The sequence below is a fragment of the Idiotropiscis lumnitzeri genome, chromosome 4, assembly GCF_059441095.1.
Source record: "Idiotropiscis lumnitzeri isolate Australia: NSW breed Sydney's pygmy pipehorse chromosome 4, RoL_Ilum_1.0, whole genome shotgun sequence".
NCBI lineage: Eukaryota > Metazoa > Chordata > Actinopteri > Syngnathiformes > Syngnathidae > Idiotropiscis > Idiotropiscis lumnitzeri.
In genome coordinates this window covers 21,742,708-21,757,262 of record NC_142394.1, presented here as the reverse complement: position 1 = coordinate 21,757,262, position 14,555 = coordinate 21,742,708, and the positions used below count along the sequence as shown (strand labels likewise).

The 14,555-nt window shown below is 39.5% G+C and overlaps 1 protein-coding gene across 5 annotated transcripts in view; it reads right to left on the bottom strand.

The window, feature by feature from the left end:
- The window catches only part of slit3 (slit homolog 3 (Drosophila)), a 236,782-nt gene that overhangs the window by 92,299 nt on the left and 129,928 nt on the right, over positions 1-14,555 (bottom strand). For all 5 annotated transcript variants that reach the window (XM_088294962.1, XM_088294963.1, XM_088294965.1 and 2 more), the window contains one exon: positions 3,708-3,779. In XM_088294962.1, the coding sequence (XP_088151088.1) occupies positions 3,708-3,779 (72 nt within the window). The remainder of the gene's footprint in view (positions 1-3,707; positions 3,780-14,555) is intronic.

Sequence of the window (14,555 nt, the reverse complement as noted above, 5' to 3'; positions counted from 1 at the left end):
TGTTATGCTTCTTTTATTTATTTATTTTATAAAGCACGCTTCGGGAGAAAAAAAGGGCGGAGTTAGTAAAAAGAGAGCAGACGGAAGGAAAAGGTAGACAACCTTTTTGTTTCAATTGATGTGCAAACGAGATTAATGTGATCGGATGACAGAACGCGGCAAAAGAGTCACCGTGTCAATGAAAACTCAAGAAGAAAGGGTGGAGGAAGAATAAAGTGATCGCAAGAAGGATCAAAAGATGACAAGAATGAAGACATTGGACATTAACGGGTATCAAAAAGAAAAGCAAGACAAAACGAAAGCGTGGGGAGAAGGGGCGGAGGATCACGGGGATGGAGGAGGCAGGCCCGCATTCATTATTAATGGAACAAATGTCTGACTGACTGACTCAATTTGGGGCTTGGCTGTTTCCACACCAGCGAGGTGTCACATTGACTTACAGTGACGATGGAGAGGAGAGAGACGAGAGGCTAACCTCTGTCTCATTCTTGCTTTGCAATCTGTGAAATGTTCCTTGCCAAATAGTGATCTCAAAGTTAGTCTTTTTAGGGTGTTAATGGGGCAAACATTAAAGCCACTTTTGAATTTCAAAAAAGAAAAAGATGGCCAGGTCATTATGAATATAAATAATTACTTGTCTAATATTCTTTAAAAAATTAATTAATTAATTTAAAAAATGCTATTTACTGCCAGTCCTGGTTAAAGTTTAGAATCAAAATAAGCAGAAAACAGATTTTGTGTATTTGAAACACACCCACAGCCTTCGCTAGATTAATGCGCAATGTTCCAGAGCCTCACACAAACAAATATCTGAACCCAAACGGGACATCAACATCATGTGGACAGACACATCATCACAACATCCACTCAAATTATTTATCCTGTAAAGAACGACTAATATTACTGCCGTACTGAAAAGCCAAGAGAGCTGAGTCTCCAGTACGGTATATCCTTGTGTTTCGTCTTACACCTCCAGGCAGGTAGTCAAAGTGAAAACACCAGAATGAGCCGCACAACTGAAGGAGAAAGTATGACAAAGTTTCTTTTTTAGCTTATTTAATGTCATTACTGCAGCTTTTTATATGAAAATAGTTTTTGCTATTTCGGAATAAGTAGAACGCGACGGATGAATGTTTTTTTTGTCATCAAAAGAACACGTCACAAACTGCTTTTTGGTGGGGCGGTGCTGCAACAGAAAATTGTATTTTCATCTAGTTTCATTCTGAGAACCAAAGTTAAAAAAAAAAAAAGTTTAAAAAAAAAAAAAAGAAAATTAAAATTAAAAATTGCACTTTTTGGAATTTTGCATCAGAGCTCTGTCTTGAGCCCCTAAGAATATTGGGTGCCATTATTTTAGTCATATTCTAAAAGAATTGAGAAGTGGATTATTAAAATGGAATCGTGCAATTGCATGACCTCATTATCTTGTACTGTGGTCACATGTTGAACCACTTGGGACAGGACAGATGGGCGCGGGAACGTGTGTGCCTGTTTGCTTGCGCGAGCGCGCACCTGGCTTTATTAAAACGTCACACCAGGGTGAATGAAGTGTGCGTCCTGTCCCGCCTTCTGCTGTGTATTTACAGTGCATCGTAAATCCGGCCGCCTGGCCTTTTATGAATTGCTAATGTCCCGCATCAACCACCATCAGTCTCCTCCGAGATCAGAAGTCAGCAAACGAAAAGGTGGACGCTACGCCTTCTTCTCAAAAGCATCATGGCTTGGTTTTCATCCGGCTCTCGCACGCCCGAGTATCGAACCGTTTCCACCGGAAGCCTCGACTCTCTTTAATCATTCATGTGAGCACATTAGGCAGCGTCACACTGCACCATCAACGCCACGTCGACGCGAGACGAATGGCGAAGATTAATGGCGTATCGCCGGGTGGAGTCATATCATCAGAAATGCGCAAAATGGCCAAGAAATTGGATTTGCCGTTTTGAATTTTTAGAACGATAATCAAGTCAAGTGTGACGAGGGCGCCCTCTGGTGGTACACGTGGGTATCATTGAATTAAATACAATTAAAATTACGCTTAAAACACAAAAATAGAACATAGTAGAGTGATGATGGGAGTCAGGGGCCGACAAATTTTCGGAATAAGACCGGAAGGTCAAGGCCGGAACGGTACGGAGATTGCGGCTGGAGGACTGACCAGCAAAAAAGGGTCAAGTGCCCAGGTCTGGTCATTAGCATGGAAACCCGACATCAACTAATTTAAAATATCGTCAGACCAGCCGGGACGTGGCCATTGCTCCAATGTGTTGCACACTGTGAAATGCTGTCTTTCAAGACATAATGTTATCACATTCCATTAGCACGTAGCATCTCTGAGCTCCACTTGTCTGTCTTAATGTCTTTGTCTGCAAAGATGATTAACATGATTGCCATTTAATTTTCAATTTAGGTTCCGGGCTTCAAAATTAATTTCACTCCACAACTGTAGGGGGAGCCCATGATTTACAGAACGAGTTCTTCTTCACGAAGTAGCCCATCGTCTCAGATCGGTTGAACGAAATCAGATGTCATGGGCAAACTACGAAAAAATAAAAAAAAGACTGGCTCGTTACACTTTAGCAGCAAGGTCATCTAATGTTCGTAGTGTGTGTATTTCCATCCATGCGTCCCCAAATGTTACAATGAGGATGCAAAGTAATCGATTAAAATACACCTGACCTAATTCTATATCAACAGTTTTAACAAGAAATATACCACCAATTAAGATCACAACAACTCCATTTACATGACCCTTAAAAATAGCTTAGAGATTCAAAATCACAACTCAAACTTTTTCATAGCAAAAACATGCACCCTCCTAACTTCCACTAACTACCCAGGCTAAACTTAGCTCCTCCCCTACATACAAAAGACAGTCAATACACAAATCACTTCCAGAAACTTCCTTGACAACAATTACTACTTTCCGATTAGCAGTTTACTTTCCAATTATGATTTGTCGTCATTGTGTCGTTTATGACTATTACAATCTGTAAATTAAAAGAATTAAAATAGTCAAATCAATTATTTATGAATGAATGAATTAATATTTATGAATTAATTACCAAAGTCCATTACCTCCCACGAGTGACCTTAACCGTCTCCATACCAACCACTAGAATCCAAACATACTCTTCCAAGTGGTCAAATTGCAGTTTTATTTTTTTTATATTTTTTTCCCGCCCACTCACGCCCTGACATCCTCTCTCGCTAATTTACAAGTTTTATCAGCAGCAGAACGCTGGCACTGGAACTTTTCCTCGTACGCGGCAACACACAGCCAACAACGCCTGCAGACAAATGAGCTAACGCTTGCGCAACACACAAAAACAACTTTCTCTTAATATGTCGCCAGGAACATAAAACTAACAATATAAAAAAAAATTAAATAAAGCACCTTGAGCGCCTAATGAGCACATTATCATTAGTAGCAGAATGCAAGAATATTCGGGAGTGTGTGTGTGTGTGGGGGGGGTGTGTGTGCGTGTGAGCGTGCGTCCGCGCGAGATGTGGATCAAGGACGCTCTGCTTTACAAACACATTTTGTAATAAAGACACTTCGACAAGCAACATTTTTCAGATGATTCACTTCCACTTATTAAAGTGAGGAAGATGATAAAAAAAAAAAAAAGACGGGATGAAGGATGAGACTTGTTAGATGAAGAATGAAGGATGGAGGAGGAGGAAGACAATTTTTTTTCTCCACTTACAGAATCTCCAGATCGCGCAGTGCTCGGAAAGCCCCATCTTCAATGCAGCTGATGTGGTTGCTGTCCAGTTGCCTGCACACACACACACACAAACGCGCACACGCACAAACACACACACACACACACACACAAGAGAGTCAAGGTCCGCTCAGCTGGGGGGGAGGAGGGACTACCGAAAAAGGCGTGAATGAGTGTGAGGAGGAGGAAGAGGCGGGGAGGTGATACCTCAGTCGTGAGCTCAAAGTACAAGACCCTACACACACATGCCCTCACACGCACTCACGCACACACACACACACACAGCGGAGGGGATGGCCGCTCTCACCTCAGCGCCGTGATGTGTGAGCCGCCCCGAGGAGGAGGAGGAAAGGAAAAAGGAGAGCCGGCGAGGAGGAATAGAAGTGGCCAAACGGCCGACGTGGCGGCAGCCTATCACCTGCTGCCTCGCTCGCCCGCCAGATGGGGGAGAGAGAGGGGGCGAGAGAGCTAGACGCCCATAGGGAGAAAGAGAGAGTGGGGAGGAAGTGCCCACCCTTCTTGTCTCTTCTGTAAATATTAATTGCATTTTCCTCCTCCTCCTCCTCCTGCTGCCAATGTCATCTTTTATTCTTTTTTTTTTTCCCTGTGTGTAGTGAAAGAGGGAGTAATTTCATTACATTAGGCCGGCCAATCCATTAAGGGCCTTTTACCGGCTCTGTCACTGAAACAATTTCATTAAAAGCAAAGCCGCCGTAAATCAACCGGCAGTCACGACTTCCTTCCTCCCAAAAACACAAGCCAGTCCACGCCTCATTGGCTAAACTCCCACATGGAGACCCCCACCTCCTTGGCCACCCTCCTCCAACAACGCCATCTTCACCCCCCATCCCTTGTGCCCACTGTCATCCATCCTTGGAGTTTATTTTAATTTGATCTTGGTAGACGCCGTCCGTCTTTTCCTTCCTACTACATTTGTCGCTCCAACCATGAACCCGCCAACCCCGAGAACTCACTAATCCTTCCATCCCTCCTTGCATTCGGCCAGAGATGGTAAAATTAGTTACAGTGTACACTTTAGTAGATACTTGTGAAAATCTGGTAAAAGTAGAACTGATCCAACATATGTAAATAAAAAAAAAAAAAACTCTGAAATGTACTTAAAGACCATGTAAAATGAATTCAACGATTTGTTTGTCAATGGATTTGATTTTAGCTCACCACTATTCGCAGGGGATAGTTAACAAAAATCCACAAGTGATGACACTATAAATACCTTATTTTAAAAAAAAATAATAATAATAATCCTGAGGATCGGGAAAAAAAATTGCTAAAGTGAAATGGGTTTGAAAGTACATGTTTGAAGATGACAGCTGAAAACTCGCCGGGTAGAATCCTTGTATGTCCAAAATCAACACTTTTCAGGAGACCCCCAAAAAAGGGCATGTGTTCAATCGTTAAAAGAGCAAATCTAATCCCGCCACTTTAGATTGATCACCAATTGAAAAATGAAAACCTATACATTGATGGATCAACTAATACTGTAGGTTGGTGGAAAAATATGAACATTGCCTAATTGTGACATTGGAGGTCACACTTTTGAGGTCGTACTCTAAAAAGTTTGTAATGTTTTTTTCAGTGTCAAGTATATCTAAAACTCGCTTTGCTCTCTTTGGAAACAACGAACAAGACAACAACACATCATGTTGTGTCGTGTGGTTTTTAAGACATGAGCTAGCTAGTTCTTAAAATGGTAAATTAGCTAAAATATGTTACTCGCATTTCTGATTAGATCGACTTTTAAATACAGGGAGCCAAAGTAAAAAGATGTCAGAAAAAAAGATATGTAAATGTTTATGCTCGACAAAATCGGCTAAAACATAGGGACACATAATTTGCTTTCCCACCACTGCATTCAGCCTCATCTTCCGAATTGAAGTGAAGTTGCTTAAATGTGGCAAGCAGATGGCAAGCAAATTTTCCAAATACTCCAATCTAACCACTTGTGCGCATTCACTTCCCCTTTTTTTCCATTTCTCGTGTCCAAGCAACTGTCCTTGTCCATTTGTCCGCTCTTCTCGCTCAATGGACAACGTGTGCCACTGAAGCAGCCCTCGCAGTGGGAGCGTGCCCCCGGTATGTCTCCTTAGAGGGCATCCTTAAGAGGCACGTCGCTACGGCAACAGGTGCACTGGCTTTTAACAAACGATGGAGGATATTTTTCTTACGACTAAAAGCTGTCATTTGAGGATTTTTGTTTTTTTTTTGTTTTAGCTTTTTTTTTTGTGTTATCTGAGTACGTATGATTGATGATTTATTTTTGTTTTTTTATTCCTCCATTCAAGGGCAAATTATATCTGTGTTTTCTAACCTTTCTTGAGCCAAGGCACATCTTACGTGAGCGACGGTACGCCATCAAAAAGAAAGGCATATAATGAAAGGCTCTTGTGTTTTGCTCTCTAGGGGAAGTACATTCCATCATTTGCTTGACACGATACGCCACTGGCATAGAAAGATGTTAATATTTGTCAACTGTCGGCATCTGAATCCCTTGGAGACTTTCTTGTGATTAAGGGCTATATAAATAAATTTTGATTTGACTTGTTGTAATGTCATGTAATAATTTGTCCCTTTAGACTTGTTGTTGGAATGTGTTTTTCTTCTTCTGAATTACTTTCTTCAGATTTCTGATATGCTAAATTTACAGCATCCTCAGGTTAACGGGGATTTTACACCACATGGTAAATGGGTTGTCACTTGTTTGGAATTTTTCGACCTGCGGTTCTCAAAGCGCTTCCCACTACTACCTCATCTAATCAGGAGCCATCAGGAGAAACTCGGGGTTCAGTATCTTGCTCAAGGAAACTTCAACATGGGATCAAACCCACAACCTCTAGGTTGGGAAACGATCACTCTCCATCTCCACAACACATTTTCCAATGGCATGACTCCCAGCAAAGGCAGTCTTCACATAACTCATTAAAAGGTTTTATTTTTAAATGTCAAGGGCAAATACTTTTTTTTAATGTAGGGCTGTCAAAATTAAAATTAAATTTTCCAAAAAAATAATGTGATTAAATATTTTAACAGCTAACTAGGTTTTATTTTTTTGAAACATTAATTTGCATAACTTGGAAAGCCAAATTCCAAATTTGCATCTTTAGCACATGATCTCAGAACAAAACACTTTGCTTAAGTTACCACTGGGCCTTGCAAACCAAAACTGCTTGAGTGTGGTGATTTCAACTAAATGTACTGTATACGTTTCGAGAATGATCTCAAAATAAAAATTGGTAAAGATGACTCAGTTTAGATTGTATTTAAGGATCACACACTTTGGTGATTTTACATTAATTATAATATATCAATCAAATACCAGTTAATAGTCTCACAAAAAATATTTGGAAAAAAATGCGATTAATCGCAATTAATTACGGATTTTTTCTTGCGATTAATTAGTTACATTGAAATTTAATAGTTTTTTTTGTCCGTTGCTTCTCATATTGTGTAAGAAAAAAACATTTCCCACCCCAGATTTGACTTGTTTTATATTAGTTTTATCTGTAACAAAAACGAATCAAACATTTTCTTTCATTTTTGGCGTTTCCTGTTTTTTGTTGCACAGAGATAATACGTTAACGTGTGAAAGTGGGATATCAATTCAAAGGGTTGTGCGAAAAGGTGCATTAACAGCAAAGCACCACATCAAATGATCTAAATTCTGCATATCATACAGATGTACGCTGTATACCTTTCTTGACTGACTATAAACTTATTCTGTTGCTCGGTTTGTTTGTCCATCAGTCGCATTAAACCAACGTTTGCGACATGCGCCAAACATCTGCTTAACATAGTTGAAAAAACACCACACTCTTTTCAATGGCTATGGTGGAGCTACATGTACAACTTTTAGCAAGCACACCAGGGCCATAAAGACCTTTGATTTACAGCTAAGTACATTTTTCTCATCCGATATGTCCATCCATTCGCCAGCTGCTGGCGGTTAACACTTGGTGCCGATTCACTTGGACCCAGATGGAAACATTAAAAAAAAAAGAATACATATTGGGTGCCTACAGGCCAACATTGGCCTCGGAACATTAGCATCCATCGTGTAGCATGAGGAAGTGAAGTGTAGTGTAAAAGTTTTTTTTTTTTTATTATTATTACCTTGTATTTATGTATTCTTTTGTGCACTGCAGCACATTTTCACATAGTAAGTTCAATGTCATGTAGAAGAGGAATATTGTGTAGTTTATCCACAGAATTCCAAAACTGAAAAAGGGGAGGCTCTACTTAGGTGTTCCGCTTTAACAGAAGAACTCAATTTCGTTTGGTTTGTATATAATTTCTGCTAATACATGCTGTAATATCTTTAAATGAAAATAATTTTGCTGGAGCACTAAAAGCATACTGTTAGCCGTGACGTCCACCAGCCAGAGGCTGAGTTGAGCTACCACATTTCAACTCATTAAGATGACCATTTTTCCAGTGACATTTATCTGATGGGAGTGAGCAGAACTGCGGCTCGTGCTCCAGATAATGAAAAATGACGTAATGTAGCGTAATGCAGCATGCTCCATAACAGTGTAGAGTAAGTTCTGTTGTGAATTGGTGCTTTAAAAAATAAAACTCACTTAATGTAGTGTAGTCTCATACGGTGCGATAAACCAAGGCGGTGAGTTGCGAGAGACTGTGTAGTATAAACGGAAACTAATTTCACCATAGGGACATGTTCAACCAAGGCATGTCCTCTAATTAGCATCGCTGGTGTCTTTAAACTCAGTCTGTCTACTGCTCTTTGGTGACGTGCGTGGACCACACTACAGAAGGACCGGACGTAGCCAAGGAGTGAGTTGTCGTATGAGATTAGGACGAAAATTACAGACAAGCCAAAATCCCTGAGTGAGTTTTGATTTGATTTCAAGTTTATTTTCCGGACTATAAGGCGCACCCGTATATAAGCCACAGCAACTCTTTTTGGGGAAAAACAAAAAACGATATACAGACAAAACCAGGCTTTAAGTTGCAGTTTTCTCTGTTGAAAAAAATGGGTTGTTTACTGCATATACAGAACGATTTGGTCCTGTGAATGCTCATAAAGGTATATAAACAGAATGTTAAAACAGTGCCTTTTAATATGGCAATAACAAAACCAACAGAACCAAGAGAGAAAAAAATAAAAATCGAGATTTATTTAGCGTATTTGCTTAACTATAGAGCGCCCCTACAGGTGAAATAAAAATCCACTAAAAGTCTGCACCGTTGTATAAGCGCATAATTCAAAATCTAGGGAAAAAATTGCGGCTTAAAGTCCGAAAAATATGGTAAATTCTTACCCATATGGGTTTTTCTTTCATAAACTCATTCACTACGAGCCAATCAAAAAAAAAAAAAAAAAACAAAAAAAACAAGGGATCTTAGACATCCTTAGCCGTCAATGGCAGTAAATGAGTTAATGTACTTTTTGGCTTCAATACACGTCAATGGCAAGGAATGAGTTAACTGCGGGGGTGCACAAAATCTTGCCCATGTGTGAATACACTGCAATACAAATGCGCCAGATGAAGCTAAGGAAAGAGTTGTCTCAGGAGATTAGAGATACAATTATAGACAAGCATGGTGTCTACAACTTTTATACTCCAGGGTTATTATGTTGAAAGGGAAAACCAGAGCGACAAAAGTTATTGGAGGTGAAGAGTGAGTCTCGTTCAGTGGCGCGTCCATCTCCAGTGCGCGCTTCAAAGCCTTGTTTCGTCTTAGGGACGCCCGGCAGAGATGAGGTGTGGTGATCCTCTCAAGAAGCAGACCACCTACTGAGAAACTCAGCACCTCTCATGAGGACTAATAAATCCTTATCAAGTCAGCGGCCGAGCGTACCCGGCGAGTCGCCTTTATCGCATCGGCGACGCGTGGGATCACAAGGCTCACCAGAAACTTCACGTCTTGAAATGTTTCCGTGAAATAAGGATAAGTTGAGGACTGGCGTTGGAGGCCACGTTCCTCCTTCTGCGTCTTCACTGATGGTAAATGGTTTCATCATCTGCGATATGATTGAATTCCTCCGACAGCTTTGTTCACCAAGCACCCTGATTAGCAGTGACATGATTGCTATCAGTCTGCGATGAGATGGTTCTTTGTGAAGGACTGTGTGTGTGTGCGTGTGCGCATGGCGTGCATTGGATGTTTGTCACAGGGCAAAGACTGGGGGACCCAAATTTAATTTCTTTCCATATAATAAGTGTCTTTAATCATGTCTATGATGAAGCTTATTGGCAGACTGATTCAGTCCTTCCCTATGCTACCATCTGGCACACGCGCACGTACGCACGCACAATCTTGCTGCTCCATCTGCAACCACTGCAGACTGATGAAGGAGCAAGTCTGCGTTGCCCGTAAATGATAAATTGGATCAACTTTCCACGCAGAGAAAAAGTGGAAGCGATAGTTATTTGAGGAGCCAATTGGGACGATAATTTAGTGGGATTTAGTACAAAAACCAGATTAATGACTTTCTATTAATTAATAGAACTATAATTATTGCACTTGGCTAACGTTAAGAATGATATTCCACCACGTGGTTCAAGCACCGGGGAAGCACGGTGGCAAAAACATTTTCGACAGTATCTTTAATGTGTCAATTTCCCATTTCAGACCCCATGAACTTCCAGCAAATGTAGACACTGTAGCGTCAGAGCGCTGCAGGTTGGTCCCTCGCCACATGCAAAGTCAGCACTTGGCTCTCGGGCCCAACGAGCCTCAGCTGCAATAAAATCATTGCCGTGCACCCGCGCACATAGCGGATTGGTTAAAAGCAGAGGCCCATGCAAAGACCGTCCATATCATACCACAAAAGCACGACTGAAAGGCTGTAAATTGAGAAACGAGGATGAAAACGAACATTCAACGCAAGTTGGACTTTTTTTGGCTGCGATTTTAACGGCGTGATGCTTTAATGCTGTGAACGTGTGCACGGCACGGGAGGGATTGGCTTGCAAATAATCACTCGGCTTTATTCGGTGTTACACAAGATGAGGAAAATGTGAAGTGATACTGCCTGGCGTGGCGCTTTTACAACTCAAAATGAGGGGGGATTAAACAGTGGAACGAGACAAGTCCAGATAAGATGAAATTTCAATCAGGCAACCTCGCCAAACTACAGAAGTTAAGGAAAATCTCAAAATGAAAAGTATCCCATCCAGGACATTTGTGAAGGCTGAAAACAATCTTTTGTGGAAGACTATTCCACCTCAGAGTTTTTTCAATTCAGAAACTAGATGAAATTAAATGACAAAAATTGAAGATTCTGTAATTTTGAACAAAACGTTTATAATATAATAAAAACTGAAATCATAAAATTAAATGAAAATGTGTTGTTGTCATCTATTTTTTTCACTTATGTTGCATCAACATGGTGTTGTTTCATTAAAAAATTCTAAATCAAAAATGGTTCAAATTAGCTACCTTTAGAGTAGCTACTAGAAAACTGATTCAGATTATCTACATCAAAATTGACCAGAAGAAAACTGACCGACTGGCAAATAGAAAATTTGGAGATTAGCCATGTCCAGGCCTATGGAATTGAAAACAGTTTAAGATTAGCCACATCTAGAGTGCAGTTTGTGATTAGCCATGTCAAAACTATGAGAAAAAAAGTCATTTTGAATTTAGCTACTTCGAGCGCACCGAACAGTGCACAGACAGCACTACTTCATATTTAGAATTAGAAATCCCTTTATTGTCATTGTACTCAAGAGTGCAACGAGATTAGAGGGAGCTACATTTAGCTACATTGAGTGCGCCAAATAGAAAAAGGTTTGAGGTTATCTACACCAAATCTGTCAAAAATAAATCTTTGAGATTAGCCACATCCTTTGGGCCAAAAAGAAAAGAGCTTCAGATTAGCTGTTGGGAGCACCAAATCGAAAACTGTCTGACATTAGCCACATCTGGTGCGCTGAATAGAAAAGTGACAGTCTTATCTAGAAGGCTGAATAAAAAGATGTTTTAGATTAACTACTGTATATTCAGGTCCTCAGAGAAAAATGTTACACATTAGCCACCATCTAGAGTGCTGACTAGAAAACGAGCATTAGCCATTTCTCGGGCATTGAATAGAAAGCTGCTTTAGATAAGCGATTGTATGAAATAGAAAACATATGTAAGACACATCTAGAGCGCCGAATAAAAACTTGACATCAACCACATTTAGAACAGAAACAGAATAAAAAACTGCTTCAGATTAAGATGAACTGTCTAGAGCGCTGAACAGAAATTTGTTTTAGATTAGCCAAGTCAGAAGTGCCAAATTGAGAACGTCTTTGATATTAGCCACATCAAGGATACTTGATAGAAAGAGTAGATTGAAATATTGAAACGTTATCATTGGTTGCTGAAGAACAGTAACCACAGAATGTAATTCCAATTAAGAATTATTTATGTCCTTTTGTATAATATAGTCAATTTTTCCTTATGACATTGGGTAAATTCAACAATGTGAGAGCCACACAAAAACCCGGGTGAGAAAGTTGTGCCTAAGTGTAGCGCATTCCCCTCGCAGGCGCCGTGGCCATAATTCAAACAAACGGCCGCCCTGCACTGCATTGTGGGTAGTCGAGCGTGAAGTGTGCAGGAGGAGATAGCCCGGGATAATGTGAAGGAGGAGAAAGGTAAATAAAACAGCCGACAGTTGTATTGTTTGAAGAAATGCCGTCTTGTGTTTTGGTTACATAGCCAAAAGGTGCGCCGGTGCTGTAATATCGAGCATGGGTGAACCCAGCGGGGGGAAGGAAAGGAATTCAATTTGATCAAATGACAAAAAAAAAAATACATCGGAGGGTGAAGAGGCAGGCAGATGGAAAACAAGGAATGCGATGAGCCCATGATGGCGCACTCGATAAAGCATGTGTGTGTGCGAGTGTGTGTAATGTGAGGGATATGAGACACTGGCAGCTTATCTGATGTGTCCATGACTGTATGCCTCTCGACTGGAGTGCTTGCTGTTGTCATACAATCTTTTTGGTGCATCAAGTTCACCTCCATAAGAGGCATAATACTCGGGATGTAATTGGAAACTAATAAGAATGAAAATAACAATAACACTAAAAGTAATAATAAGAAGAATCAACATGTGAATGTCACAATAAATACTTAATAAATATAATAATGAATAATCAACTATAGTGGCTCCAAGTCGTTCCGAAAACAATCGTCATGTCGAATCATCTTTCCTCATTGAAATGAATGGAAGGGCGATTAATTTGTTCCAGCATCACTCAAAAACTTTTAAAAAAATAACTAATGAAGAAAATCATTTTATCATGGCATAATTCAATATCAACCATATATATATATATATATATATATATATATATATATATATATTTCTTTTTTTTTTGTATGTCGATTCGAGATTTGGTAGAATAATTACCAAATAATGGACCAAATAATTTGAAAATTATACAATAAACAAAAACTTTTGGCTTCTTAACAACTTAAAATAATAATGAATATTTTGACTGACATTACTTTATGCTTCAGTCTTAACCCTTACAGCAGAAAAATCACCACAAAATCAACAGTTTTTTGCGAAGATTTCTTTCTTTTTTTTTTGGTGGTAGAGTTTGAATTGAAATGAAAAATTATTTTTCGCCGTGGCACTTTAAGCAAGTCCTTAAAATTTTCCAGGGGATGCTGGGTTTTCATTTACGGGGTACATCAAAAAGGCAATATGATTAAGCAATTTACTCCAATAATATATAATGTTAATATCAAACATGAAAAGGTGTTTAAGACAACAAATGTGCAAAAATACAAGGTACTGCATGGACGAATTTAAAAAAAAAAAAGGTTCATGCATAACAAAAGACTACAAAGACAATTTGTCAGTACTTTTATCATGATTTGACTTTGGTGATGTCCGAGGTCAAACACAGTATCCCCAAAACATCTTCTCCAAACGTATTTCAATGTTAAATCTGCTATGCATTTGCATGAAGAGCAAAACTTTTGCTAGAGCTCAATTTGCGTTGAATGGAAATTGCAAATGTTCCAAAGCGGAACAAGGTCGATTTTAGCATGATTTTCATATTCCTCACTGTTGTTGAGGTCATCATAATGAAATATGAATATCATGTAAACAAAGCTTTTGCACAATCAAGATGAATGTGAATTTTGGATATTATGGGACCGAAAAATAAAAGCAAAAAGGAAAATCAGGAGTGCTCTTGCTTTAAATTAGAAAATCTGAACTGTGAGGATGTCATTTGAAAGGAATAGGACTCATTTCTGCTCTTGGGAGGAAAAGACAAAACACCTGAAAAGATGATAGAAGGAAATCAGTGAAAGTTTGAACAAGACTGAAATCAGTCACAAATGGAACGTGGCAAATTGCAAACAGTGAGCAACATTTTTTAGATCATCCGCATCCAGTAAAAAAAAAAAAAAAAAAAACTGCTACGTCCAGAGTGTCAAATAGAAAAGTTTGTGATCAGTCACATCAAGCGCGCCGAATAGAAAATTGTTCGTGATTAGCAACGTCTAGAAAAGTAAATAAAAAAAATAAATGCTTGAGATTAGCCAACGCTAAAGCACCAAATGGAAAAGTGAGATCATTCACGTCTCGAGTGCGGATTAGAAACCTGTTTGACATTATAAATGTGTCGGGCATCGAACACAAAAACGAGTTCTGTCAAATATCCAGTGCTGAAAGGAAAACTGTTTAGAGTTTGGCCATGTCTGAAGCACTGGGAAGAAAAAAAAAAAAAAAGGTTTGAGATCAGTCATGTCTTGAGCGCTAATTACAAAACAGACACCCCTAGAGCACAAAACAGAAAACGCTTGACACTTTCGATCTAAAGCGTCGCACGTAGC